Below are 14,563 nucleotides of genomic sequence, written 5' to 3' on the forward strand. Positions count from 1 at the left end.
TTTTCACCAGTGGGGTGCAAATCACTCCTGAAATGTTGCTTGTGAATGATGAGCCACCTTGGTCATTAACTCTTCATACTCTGGGCAAACATCCTCTGGAGGTTGGCTTTAGATTTGATTAGTTGCTGCTTTGCCTTTGCTGAAATTTCTTGCAGACTGGACAAGGAGGTGTGCAGAATTACTAAGAGCTGAGCCAAAATGATGAGAGAGAAATTAACTCATCCACAAATGATTCTGGAATGTGGGGAATCTAGTCAGGTCAGGATTTATTGGTGGGTTTAAAAAAAAACAAAAAAACAATTCCTGGCCATCCAGCATATAATTGTTCAGCAGCATCTCCCACACACTATTCCCATTCCCTCCCTTTCTCTGCTGCTCTGATTTATATTTCTGGTTCGTTCAGAAGCCTTGCAGTAAAAGGGCATTTTTAAATTTTTTTTGCTAAGAAATATTAGTCTTAGAAGATGGATAGAGATAGCAAAGAACAGCTACTTACTAAATTAGAGAAAGCAGCTGTGTATGCAAAACAGGTGTGCCCTAGCAAATGCAGACTAATGAAAAGTATTTTGTTGTGTCTGGGAAATCCAATGGACACAGAAAATTTGGCAGCGTGAACAAGCAATGCCTAATATCATAGGTAACATTCTAACACTATTTCATGCACAGATCCTGCCCGTCAGTGCTAATTTGACCTGTCAGAGGTATTCATGTATCTGGTTTTGCTTTATGTGAGGTTAGAAATATAGACTGCTGCTACTTCTTATAGCTTCAGCCTAGCCAGAACTACAAAGGAACAGTGGGTGGAAGTCTCAGGAGCAAACTGGAATGCAGAATCACCAAGGATCCTTTCTGTATTGACATGTATGTTAACATCTGGGGAATTATTCAAAATCACGACCACCTGACGCCACCCTTGGATTGGGGAGTTTTGCTATCATTACGGGTGAAAGATAGACTCCTGCACGTGTGCCAGGCAGCCAATCTCTCTGGGGATTTACCTTCCCAAGGTTCATATTTTATCATGTTGTACAGCGGAACAAATCAGTTACAGGAATGACACAGACCATCTGACCTGCTGGGGGCCCCTCCTGTCTGTGGAAGACCATGTGGTTTTCTGAACCTTCCTCCCACACACACTGGCCTCTTTCCGCTTAAGGGTGTGTCTATTCCTCACTAAAAAAAACCCACCCCAAATAATTTCTTCCACTATTACAACAGGCAAGAGCATGAAGGAGTGCTAATGCAGTGAGGTCACTATTGTTTTGTTATAGGTCAGGTTTAGAAAACACATCACTTAAACCACTAGCAATGAACCCAGGGAACAATTAATAATTTGGGTTGAATTCTCATTCAGGTTTTTTTACCTCTCCAGTTTGGTTCCAGTACACACAAATTTTCCTTTAATTGGTTTTTTAAAATAGTATATTTAACAAGGAAAGAAAAAAATCAGTGAGAAAAAAGAAACAAAAAACATAATCTGCTTACATTAAAAATACAATAACTGCCAATACATTATCTTAATTTAAACATGTAAATCAATATATGCCATCCAAATGTCCAAATAGGTTTCCACATGAAGTTGAGATGAGATGCAGCTTTACTTAAATCAATCACACGGATGCCCAGAGAGTGCCTAACCACTCTGTTTGAGACAAATTTGTTGAGATTGCTGTTGGCTGTGGAATTTTATTCCGTATCATTGTCTTTTTTATGTTCTGAGACACTTCAGCCTCAAGCTCCATCTTGATTTCTGTTTGCCTGTTTATACTTTCAGCTGAAGTTGTTGCTTGTCGGTGACAATTGTAGCTTGTTGCTTGTGGAGGCAGCTCTGAGGTCACAGCCTGAGACAGCAGATTTTTCCCATGAAATTTCATGTCCTGGCCCTGCAATAAACAGCACCTACATATGAAACCACAGTAGTAAACAGTGTGATCCTATGCATGCATATACTCAGAAGTAAGTCACGTTTTGTTCAATGGGATTTACTCCTGAGTGTAAATTGGCAGCCTAATTTGGCAACTGTATTATTTCACGTTGTATGTACTACATTTGCAAGGACTTTACCTTTGCTATTTTAACTACTATTTTTCCATCGAGAGTCCATTTTTGTAAGCTCAGCAGATGAACTTTGCTTGGCCAAATCTTGCCTGCGTTGTTGGTGCTATGCTTAGGCAGACTGAGGTTGTCGCTTCTGACAATTGTTGGGTGTAATACAAGGAAAGCAGTTTGTTAGTTAAGTTTCACTGTGGTTTATTTATTGCTAGTCATGAAAGGTGCTTGTGATATCATCATAACCCAGCTGGCCTTATGATGCATGTCTTGACCTGGATGAGTGGGTGGGATTCATTTGCTGCTCTGCACCAGGCAACAAAATGACTTGGGCTAGTTTTGACCCTCCCTGCACGTATCCCAGGTGAATGAAGAAGGAAGTGGTGATTGCAAGTCTTTGTATCTGCCCACCCACAGCTTCATTGGATGGGTGTGGATGCACCCTTCCATCGCTGGGTCTGCCTTTGTCTCTTTTCATCTGTTTTCAAATTGATTCTGCATCTATCTACAATGAGCTTTAATTTTTGGAATGAAACCAGTTTCTTAAGAAGTGTTTTTCAGGGCCAAAAAAATGTGCAGTTGTTCCAGAATGTGTGTGGACTTTGTAGAAAAAGCAAGCACTCAGGCTCCATTGATTCCAGAATAAAATGTCATGTGTACACAACCTGTATGTCTGTGATTTTAAGTTTTGCAAGTTCCCTAAACTGCCAGTATCAAAATATGTGTTTCCCAGAAACTCAATACATACATTATGGCATTGAGATAGTGAGATAGCAAAAATCCTAGCATATAGGAGCTGCAGAAACAGAGTTCTATAAGCAATTGTTTAAGCATGTTATTTAAACTGGGCCATTGGTCTCTACATTTCCTCTTCCCACAAGACCCCAAGTAATAATAATAATAATAATAATGATACCTTTATTATCATTGTACAACCTGTGCACAATGAAATTAAACAAGCCTCCCCCCCCCAAACACTCAGTCTCGTTGCACTCTGTGTGCTTATCGAACAACACACCACCTCACAAGTCAATTTTGCTGTGTTATTTTCCGTTCAACAGCATAACAGCCCATGGATAGAAACTATTCTTTAGTCTGTTGGTACGGCTGACCATACTTCTATATCTCCTGCCCCAGGATAGAAGATTAAAGAGGTGATGGGGTGCGAGTCATCCCCAAGAATCTTTCTCGCTCTCCTAAGGCAACGATCGCTTGCGATGTCATCCATCGGACTCAAGGGACAGCCAGTGATACCACGTGCTGTATTTACCACTCTCTGTAGAAACTTTCTGTCCGTGGCTGTCAAGCCAGCATACCACTCTGTAATACAATATGAAAGGACACTTTCTATTGTGGACCGGTAAAAGGAGTTCATCAATTGTTGTTTAACATTATTCTTTCGCAAGACCCTGAGGAAATGGGGTCTCTGTTGGGCCTTTCTGACCACCTGAGTTGTGTTGATTTTCCAAGTGAGGTCCTCACTAAGGTGAACTCCCAGGAATTTAAAGGAGGAGACTGTCTCCACACAGCCCCCCCCCCCGATATACAATGGGGCAAGTTCCCCTCTCTTCCTCCAGAAGTCCAACACCATCTTCTTTGTCTTACTAATAGTTAGGTGCAAGTTATTCTCTGAGCACCATGTAGGTACTTTTTGAACCTCTCCCCTGTACGCTGTTTCATCTCCGCCTGCAATTAGGCCCATTATGGTAGTATCATCTGCAAACTTAATAATTACTGTGGATGGATCATATACAATGAGTACAGGTAGGGACTTAGCACACATCCCTGTGGGGTGCCAGTGCTAAGCTTCAGGGAGGTAGATGTAACAGTCCCAATTCTCACTGTTTGTGTCCGATCCCTCAAAAAGTCTTTAATCCAGTCACAGATGGTAGAAGGAAGGTCCAGATCCATCAGGTTTTTAATAAGATGACTTGCTTCATGGTGAAATGCTGTAGTTATGGCATCATCTGTTGACCTGTTTCTCCTATAGGTGAACTGATGTTTATCAAAGTCCAGTGGGAAGCTTGACCTAAGATGTTGAAGAACCAATCTCTCAAAGCATTTCATCACTACAGATGCCAATGCAATAGTTCTGTAGTCATTTAGGCAGTTAGTTGCTGTTTTCTTGGCGACTGGGACAATGGTAGCTGCTTTCAAGCATGATGGAACACAAGCCGTTTGCAGAGAGATGTTAAAAATCATTTTCAGAACCCCTGCTAGTTGATTGGCACAGTTTTTTTACCACAATCCCCAGCACCCCATCTCTTCCCCTTCTATTCCCCCATTGCATGGCTTTCCTTACCTTTTCCCCACAGTGTTTCTTGCACTGAGACCTCAAATCCACCCCAGCTTTCAGCAGCCGCTGATAAAAACTCCATTCTGCAACTGTCAGGGAGTTATCCCTGTCACACTGATGGACTGTTTTATAAGGCATTTATCTTTTAGCCTTTTATCAGCAGTAAAGAGACCTCCTGTCTTCACTCCCAGCTAATGACAGCCTCCTTCAGCGTTCTGGATGGAGCATCCGGTGTTCCTAGCTGCAGAAATTGCTTGGTGACCTGGGACTCCACGTCCGGGTATAAAAAAAGAAATGGCCCTCACAGGCTGATGAGATTAATTTCCAATAGTCCAGAGGATTCATATGCAGACCACTAGTGCCTCGGTGCCACAAAAAGCTTGGTCAGTGTGCCAAAAGGTTGCCTTTGTCTTAAGAGCTCCCCTGCCCCAAGCCAAATTACATTGCTGTGATTCAGGGGAAGTCAGCAATTTGAGCTGAGGTTCAAATCTCTTTCTCCTGCATCCAATTTCATGGACCTCTCTTTTTAAATAAGGAAAACAAAGCAATTCAACTCTAGAAGAACCCAGTGTAGGTCAACAGCAGAAACTATGCTGGTAATGAGAGAGGGATTTAGATATATCTTTGCTCAAAACCCCTCTTCATTGGCTCATGGTTTGGGGAGTTCATGGAACTGAAATGGACATCTAGTTATTTGCATCTTGGTGCAACTAATGTGCTGGTCATTTGCTGCAGTCTTAAGCAGGTTTACTCAGGTGCAAGTCCCACTGAATAGGAGGCACTGCTGATCTTCTACCCTATTTTCAAAGTATATTTTATCGCCTTGTTCCTGATATAGATATTCACTCACTCTTTCTTCCCTGTTGGGGTGGGAAGGGGCGGGCAGGTGCCATTTTGTGGTTTGTCTCAGGTGCCAAAATGTCTTGAGCTGGCCCTGGTGAGGGTGGTAGGCTTTGGGGCAAACAGAATAGCCTGTTAATTCCCTCCCCTCTGTGATATTGAGCTGGGCGCTTGTAATGAACCTGTAAGGATGGAAGCCTATTGTGCTACTTAGTAATAGCTGGCTGGGTTAACACTTTTCACGTGATGCATCACATCAATGTGTTCAATCTGCTTGCTTGTTTGATTTTCCTTTTAGAGCATTTTGATGTAGTTATATATTTTTTGTATATGTTTAAAATCACAAAACGCTAATATAACAAAATGATAGGGCATTGCTGCAAAAGGAAGGGGTCATTTTGCCATGTTTTTATCGGGCTGTTTTTTTTAAAAAAGTGTCACGTGAGCTTTAGGCATTTTTAAACCTCAGGAAGTTTTTAAAAAACTAATTTTGAGATGATTTTAAGGTTTCATTTTATTTAACAAAACTTATATACCACTTCAGTGTAGAGAAAATACCTATGTGGAACTTCCGGGTTAGCGCCATCGACTAATGGCGGATTCCCTCTGAGCTCCGGAGGGAATCGGCTCCGCAGGATTTGGGTCTTGCCGCTGCGGCGACGCGGGGACCCTCAGAAATCACAGGCACTGAAGCCTGTGAACCTGGTGACTCGGCGGGCACCATTTGCGCCCCCCGACCCGCGAAGGAGCCTTTTTAAAGGCTTCGGAACGGGGGACGGGGCGAGCGGCGCGGTGCTGAGAGTCGACTGCTTCTCCTGCGGAGTGAAGCCGCATGCCATGGTCGGAGAGCACTGACTTCTTCTTGTGAACAATTGGACTTTAAAAGCAACAACCCGTGAGTAGTACGGAAATTGGATTTGCAAAGAAAATTTTTTTTTGAATTAGGCACGATCAGGGAAGGCGCAAACAGGAAGTCCGTCTCCCCGTCTTGTAAATAATTTAAAGCAAGGACTAGCTAACTAAGGTCGAGAGAACTTCTTCTTCTTTATTGGGTAAAAGACATTAATTTCACGATTTGGCAGTATAAGTAATTTTACTGGAGGATAAGAGCTAATTTTGAGAGCTGAAGTGCCACCCCCCCGGACCCGGGAGTGATCCGCAAGAGAGCCTGTTGAGGAGATATAGAAGAGTTTGACAGCTGTCAAATTAGCTGTCAAGAAGGAAAAAGAGAACTTTGTTTCTGCTGTCTCTGCTGGATATATTTGTTACAATTTGGTTATATTTTGTTGAAAACAAGGAAGAACTGATACAAACTAACTTGATTTTTGGATTTGAACTGGAAGGATTAAGTAACCAAAATCCCTCTAGAGGGGGTTTTGGGACATTACAAGAATGGCTGAAGGAGGAAAAATTCAAGCTAAATTGGACAGAGTTTTTCTTCTCTTGGGAAAGTTACAAGGCCAAATTGATGTTTTGGCTACCAATGTTGCAACTCTGGACTTAACAGTAAACAAATTCATTGAATTTGATAAGGATTTGACTCAGGAAGTTCATGCAGCTGGACAAGAAGAGAAACTTGAGAGATTTGAGAGTGTGGAGAAAGAGATATATGTTGTTTCTGAGGAAAAGGAAGGAGGAGATGTAATGTTGCAGATGACAAAGGAGAGCCAGAGGCCTGACATGATGGTTACAAAGGAAAATAAGTACTGAATGATGAAAATCTGGTCTGAATTGGAGATTGAAGAATGGAGAGATCTCCTTATGTGGAGATCTGAAGACCTATGGATTACAAATTTGATTAAGGTGGAAGTTGGAGCTTTCGGGACATTTGGACTTAAAAGGAGTAAGAAACAAGATTCGGGCTCCACTTTTAAGTATGGAGGTCTGGCTGGAAGAAACATGGACCCTATTGGGACAGAGCTTCTCCGAGACCTGGTGTTTAATACTAAGGACTACCAAAAAAACCGGCAGAGAGGAATTGAGAGAGAATTAACAGCCTCGGACATGAGGTCCCCAGGCTGATAGTAGACTAAGACTGATGGACATTTGTTGGGGATTGAAACCGGGAAAGGGTGGGGTGGGGTTTGGGAATCCAGAGGGTGTACAATTATAATCTGTTTTTTTATTTTGTTTTGTTATTAGTATTAAAATTGGGGAATTTGTGGAAGGGAATTTGGGTCGACTTTAGAAAAAAGTTTTAAGAATGAGCACTGATGTACAAATATTGATGTTTGTAAGTTAAAATTGGTTTTTCTAAAATGAATTAAATATAAAAAGGTCAAAAATTGGGGTTAAGAACTTGTTGAACTAACAATTTGAATTGGAATATAAGAAGGGGAGGTGTGGGGAAGTCAGGGAAATATGTTATTGAAAATACGGATTGTAAACTTTATGTGTTTTTAACTTTTTTGTTTTTTCATTTTTGATTTTTTAATGTATTAAGGTGGAAAATCTCAATAAATATCTTTTTTTTTTAAAAAAAGAGAAAATACCTATGTGGTTTGCGAAGAATATAAAATATACAATGCAAATCAGTTTTTTAAAAAAGTTTTCTATAAGGAATCAAAATAAACAAAAATGCTGTGTTACTAACTGCAGTATTATCCAAATCCTACACTTGCAGAAATGCAGAACACAGTGGATAAAATAAAGAGAAAATCAGCCATGATTAAGCTACATTGAAAGCAACGGGATTTGTATGTTACACAAAAACACAAGCACCAAGAGGGCATTGAGTGCACTTTAAAATGTCATGCATTTACAACCTTAGTCCTTAACTATCTTTTGCTGAATTTGCACCTCATGCTTAAGCAATGGCTTGTTCAAGTGAAGTAGGCTCACAGAGTACGTGTTCAGTTAACATGGACCCTCATCTTTCAGTTTCCTTTGCCTCACCTTCAGTTTTCCTTTATCATTTATTCCCTGCCTTTTAGATCTTTTGGCCACTAATCGCTCAGTCCTGTTCCTTGGGCACCGAGGAATTTTAGACTTCCGCTCCTTGTACCTCGATGAATACCGTGACCGCCTGTTCATTGGAGGAAAGGACACACTTTATTCTCTTCGGCTGGATCAAACCAACATGGATGCTAAGGAGGTAATGTTCTCGATATATAATGCAAATCTAATGTTTACTACAATCATGCATGTTGAATCAAAGTTTATAGGTCACTTTCTCCAAGCACTCAAAGTGGTTTATGTATGTATATCTTTACAATACGGTGGTACCTTGGTTTAAGAACAGCTTAGTTTATGAACAACTTGGATTAAGAATGCTGCAAACCCTGAAGTAGGTGTTTGTGAACTTTGCCTTGGAAGAAGAACATGTTCCACTTCCTGTTCAGTGTGTTCCATTTGTAAATTGAGTCCCCCGCTGCTATGGGAAAGCACACCTTGGTTTAAGAACGCTTTGGTTTAAGAACGGACCTCTGGAACGGATTAAGTTTGTAAACCGAGGTACTACTATACTGAAGGTAGCTGAGCATTCTTATCTCCATGGGATGAGAGCTGCCATACCTTATTTGAAGCTTCCTGAGGAAGTTCAGGGTGTAGTGGAAGGCCACCAGCTCATGCACTGTACTACTTTACGTATGTGAGGTGCATGTTTGTTATACACGAGATAGGAGGGTCTTCTTAGTAGGGGATACTAGTACTCCAAGGACTTGAATGATGGGAAGCAAGCCTTGGGAAGTAAGTAAGTGAATTGATTCAAATAGGGATTATGTTATTTGAATAAGGTTGGAATAGTTTATGAAAGGTGGTATACAAATTTAATTCATCATCATCATCATCATCATCATCATCATCATTCACAAGCTTTAGTCAAGACAAGTGAGCAAAGCCCACACTTTGGGAGGAATTCAGCATAGCTGCTTGGCTGATGGAACAATCTGCCCTCTCCTCTTCCAGTGTGCTGCTCCGTGGGTTCTCCTGCCAATTGGAGGGGGAGCAGGAGGCCCCCAGAAGTCCTTTCGTAGGCTTCTGCTGGTGTGACTGGTTAGTTGACTCCACCCATTGATATTGGCTGGCTGTTACTGGCACTACCTGTGATAGTTCAGTTGGTAGAGCATATGAAACTCTTAATCTTAGGGTCATGGGTTCAAGCCCCATGTTGGGTGAAAGACCCCTGCATTGCAGGGGGTTGGACCCTCATTGTCCCTCCCTTCCAACTCTACAATTCTATGATTTTACCTATGATTTGGCTGCACTATATACAATCCAGAAATGGGGTAACTGACAGCAATCAAGTACTGACTAACTGATTTGGCTGTGTTTTCTTGTGGTCCCAGAACTCTGCCCACCTGCCTAAGCCTCTGTTTAGAATCTTTAGTTGTACATTTCCACTTTGGAGTCAGTTTAAACACCACAGAAGTCTCACATTGTATATCCCCGGCAGTTGCGCTGGTGGAGTAGATTCTGCATGCATATGCAGAGGTGCAGTTAAATGGCTTTAAAATGTTCTTCCCATCAAGTGGAGCGCCTTTGTGGGTAAGCACTTTCCAGTGGCCTCCGTAAGGATACTTAAAGCATCCCTCAGAGGAGCCGTTTTTCCATAGAAGCTGAAACTCGAGATGAACAGAAGGCATTCAGTAAAGCCCAGGCCTTAAACAGACTTATTGCCCAGGACAGAGAACTTCATTAAATAGAAGCCAGAAATGTGACACCAGCCAAAGGTTGGGGGTGGATGGGAGCCTGTGTAAGGAATGTTCCAGTCCAAAAGAGATCATATTGCAATTATATGTAATTGGAAGTGTGAGAAGTCTAGACATATGATCAGGTTATGAGCAATTAATATAAGTCTGTAGAAGGATCCGACTGTCATATATGGTAAATTAACTGCTGAGTCAAAAGCCAGCAAAACTGTGACAGGAAATGAGATACTGGACATGATGGATGTCTCTCGTACCTTTTCGTGTGTGCGAATTGCTATATGGGAATCACTCTATTCCTCCTTCCAATAATTCTGTGAAGCAGGTCACTTTAATATCATCATTTTACAGGTTGAGAACTAGGGCTGTAAGCGTTGCATGGTAAATTTAAGCAGGGAAAACAGGTAGAGAAAAACGGGACTTGATGTCACCAACTGGTGGCAGATAAAGTTTTCCATTTTTGTACAACTGAAAGGTGTGCAGCCACTTATTTTAAAAAATCAGTACTTTGCGGGGGTGGGTGGGGTTTGTCATTATTATCTCCCTCAAATAACAGTTTTCAGTGGCTACTAGCCATGATGGCTCTGTACTGCCTCCATTGTCAATGGCAACATGCTGCTGGTGAACACAAGTTGGAAGAGTGTTGTTGTACTCCTGTCTGGCTTGTGGGGTTCCTAGGGGCATTTGGGTTGGTTGCTGTGAGAACATGAAGCAGAACTAGATGGGCCTTTGGGATGACCCCACAGGGACCTTTTAATGCTCTTATATTCAAAAGCAGGCCCCAAAAATCATTGGTACTACTATCATTAGTGCCAAATTATACAAAACATAGCTCCCCCCACCCCTTTTTTTGGTCATTTGTCATTTTGTCTCTACTAACTACATGTTACATCCAGTACTTGTTCTAAGCTTAACTCGAGCAAGCTCCAAACAGTTGTTTTCTTTTTTGTACTGCCATCTTATCTTGGGTAGGTTGAGCTGAAGCACTGAAATCGCAGACCCCAGGATTTTGTAGCTGAGTGTTGCTGATTGTATGTGCTGATAGCATGCCTGCTCCCTCCCAGCTTTAATTTTGGAAAACAAAGATTGGCATTTGGCGTTCTAGAGCAGCTACAGGCTATGTTGGCCTAATGCTAATGATTTTCCTCCTTCTCAACTTTTTCCAGTAAGGTAGCGTCAAGGAAGTTGCTACTGGGAGGTGTATATAATTGATTCTCATTTCCTTCTCTTCCCGAGGTCAGGGAGGAACTGATTCACACACACACACACTTGGGTCTTTAGGAAGTGTTGGCATTTGACATTGGAAAACATGATACATGTTCATTCTACCATTTAATTTTAAAAAAATACCAGCTACTTTATTACTTCAACTCCCATTGAGCTAAATGGCTCTAGAGACTTTTCACATGGCCTGACTGATTTTTAGCTGACTAGTGGCTGTACCTATGCTAATCAGCATAAGATCATGATGTTGATTAAGCCACACCACTGCTCCCTGCCACCCTCTGGCTATCTTCCCTCCCCCTCCTTAGCACAATCTTTTTCACTACATTATGTACCAAGACTGATAGGTTCGGCTGAAATGCCACATGAAAGAAGATGGTGTAATATGGCAGAACTTCGCATTGAGCCTATCTGTGAAGGCCCTTTTATGAACATTTGGTTTTCACAAAGCATTCTGTCTTCTTGGCACCACTCAGGGGTAACTAAACAATACTGTGCCTGTCATCTCTAACTATTGGCCATGGAGGATGGAGCTGATGTTATGACCCAACAACATCCAAAGGGCCCTGGCTACCCTTACATTACTGCCACAGCAGGGCTATATGTAGTGTAGCAAGAGCACTCCCCAATCTACTTAATGTATAGTCACGAATGAGGACCCGTCTCCCCAAATAAAACAGAATTGCATTACTTTTGAAATGCCAAGTGTATATGCAATATTAGAAAAAAAAATTACTGTAATGTAAATAGAAATACAATGCATTTCAATGTAATGGGGAAGACTGTATCTGCATGACTTCAGTCTGCTCAGTCTGCTGTCCATATGCTAACTGTTCATGGACAACTTCAAAGGTCCTGTTGCCCCTACTTACAGTTATTTGCCATGGAACTGGGCTTGGACCAGACAGTCCTTCAAATAGAGGACTTACTCAAATCAGAGGACTGTCCTAAGGAGGAGAGTTTTACTTTTGTTTGAGTGCCTAAATAGAGTTAACTTTTTATAAATATTTTTTAAAAGAATGCTGAGCATTGTAGTTTTTAAATATGGCAGCTGGAAGACAACACTTTGGTTCTTTTCTTAGATGTTTAGTAGACTTTTGTTTCACTAATCCTCCTGCTCTGTGATACTCCACCCACTCCAGTCTCTAGTTGGTAAAACATGTAGGGGCAGGCCCATGAAACGTTCCATGGGATAAGAGTGCATTTATTATAATAAATCACACAGTTTGGCTTCTTGATGCCATTTTGGAAAGAAGATTTTAAGTACCACTGTGTTCAGCTGACATCTTAGCCAGCTGCAAGTTTTAGCTTTTACTTAGAAAGAGCAAGAAGATCAAACTTTTGTTTGTGTGTCGCTGTGTCCTTGAGGGTGTGAGACCACACAAAAGGGAAATGGAAGGTCAAAGGAGACCCTTCTCCTCTACATCTTACAGAAAATGAATGTCTCTCCAGAATTCTCTGCCAGCACATTAGTCTGTAAAACAAACTTTATAAATCAGTCCATGGCTTGCATAAACAGTTGCTAGGCTTATGGTTAAAGAGCCAAGTTGTAAGGCCAGGTTAGGGTTAACCAGATGTCCTTTATTTGAAAAGATCTCTCTAAATTCTCTCCTAATTCATGAAACTGCAACTCTTTGTAGGATAATGGATGCCTTTTGCTTGAGATAAAAATGACTCCAGAGGCTCCTTTATTTTTGAAATATTAATCTGGCATCTTATATTCTTTATTACCATATTAAATGGAGTGAAGCATCCATTACAGACAAAAGAATAAGATTTAGCTTCCTTCTCTAAGGAAGCACTTTATTTTGTTTCTTTTATGTTTTCTTCTAGTTACTATCTTGGGTGATTTTAACATTTTGCCCCTTGTTAGGACATTTTCTTTTCATGAGTATGAACCAATAAATATGGATTTCTTGTCTTCTCATGTTGCTGTTCTCTAAGCCCCCATTATGTCTTGTTTTTGTCCTGATTCTGCAGCTTTTCATTCCCCCCCCCCAACTTTTTATATCATTGCTTCAAATGTGTTACTCTGTTCTACATTCTTGTAGGTCTTCCCTTCCTCCACCTTTCTTCATATACCATCTTTACTCCTATCCTTGTGCTTCTGAGCATACATAGACATGGCATGCCGTAAATAATATTGTGGATATAATATAATTGTTAAGTTGTGGGCGAACATATCAGACGACACAGCGATTCTTCCAAAGCAGCTCTTTATTTGTAAGCTGGAACAGAACTGAACTGAGGAGCTCAGCCAGCCTGCTTATATAGAGCTCCACTAGAATGCAACAGTAACCATTTTCTGTAACTAGCCAATCACTGAACGTCACTTTCGATCCTTCATTTGCATACAAACTATCCAATCACTGAACGTCACTTTCGATTCTTCATTTGCATAACTATCTACAGTATCCCCCTGCTGGCCCAGGGTGAGAACTTCAGTACATAACAACAACAACAACAACAACAATAATACCATGTGATCTTAAGGCACTTTCGAACGATGTTCATCCTGATTGGTTTGTAGGGAGATTAGGCAACAATGGCTGTTTAAGGAGCATTCATTCTTACTTGCTTGCCAGGGAAGTTAGATGAAGTGGAGTCAAAGCAAGCGTTTTCCCACATTTTCCAATGCATTTCTCTGCCATTTCCCTTATCACAAAAGTTCTGGTTTTTTTTGGGGGGGGGGGCAGGTTTGTTGCAAGATGCCTTCTTCCAACTGCGCAACTTGCATTTGCCAGTATGTGATTGAATCTCACCTGAAAATAGCCACGGTCTGGAAGTGAACATTCATTTTAGGTTTTTGTTTGTTTGCTCTGTCTCCTGCAAAGGAAGCTTATTTTAACTGCTTGATACTGGGGGGAGTATTTGTTGAGTACAACAGAGGTGAAAATGAGCACTGCAGCTGCCTGCCTGTGGTAATGACTTGTATTGGTTCCAAATATCTGTGATAATCAAAGCTTCTTGAAAATGAATTGGTTATTATTATTATTATTATTTACATTTGTATCCCACTTTTTCCTCCTCCCCATTTTATCCTCACAACAATTCTGTGAGGTACGTTAGGCTGAGAGCATGGGCTCATCCTGCTTGCCTCACCACTTTCGCCCAGGAAAAAACGATATTTACCACTGAATCAGAGCAAACATCAATTGGGTTTTCTCCCAATTGATGTTTGCTCTGATTTAGCACTAAAGAGAGGGTTTTCTGGGGGAAAGGAACAGGCCAAACAGAAAACCATTTGGACCTGTGCCTAAAAAGCATGGGATAAGCAGAAAACTGTTTGGAGCTGAGCTTTCTGGGCATGGAACAAGCAGAAGTGTTGACGAGCCCTAAGTGACAGACCGAAAGAGCTTTATGGCCGAGGGGGATTTGAACTCTGGTCTCCCAGTTCCTAGTCTGAAATTCTAACCACTATGCCACAATGGTTTTCAGAGGTTAACATTCCTTCAGGGAAAGTCTAAGTACAGGACAATTTTATTCCTGGCAAAAAGTACAAGCATAA

General features: G+C 41.3%; 1 protein-coding gene across 2 annotated transcripts in view; it reads left to right on the forward strand.

Moving 5' to 3' along the window:
* SEMA3G (semaphorin 3G) overlaps positions 1-14,563 on the forward strand; it is an 85,572-nt gene that overhangs the window by 21,921 nt on the left and 49,088 nt on the right. For both annotated transcript variants that reach the window (XM_053377512.1, XM_053377513.1), the window contains exon 2: positions 8,119-8,279. In XM_053377512.1, coding sequence (XP_053233487.1) covers positions 8,119-8,279 — 161 coding nt within the window. The remainder of the gene's footprint in view (positions 1-8,118; positions 8,280-14,563) is intronic.

This window comes from Podarcis raffonei, chromosome 2 (genome assembly GCF_027172205.1).
Source record: "Podarcis raffonei isolate rPodRaf1 chromosome 2, rPodRaf1.pri, whole genome shotgun sequence".
In the NCBI taxonomy this organism is placed as follows: Eukaryota; Metazoa; Chordata; class Lepidosauria; order Squamata; family Lacertidae; genus Podarcis; species Podarcis raffonei.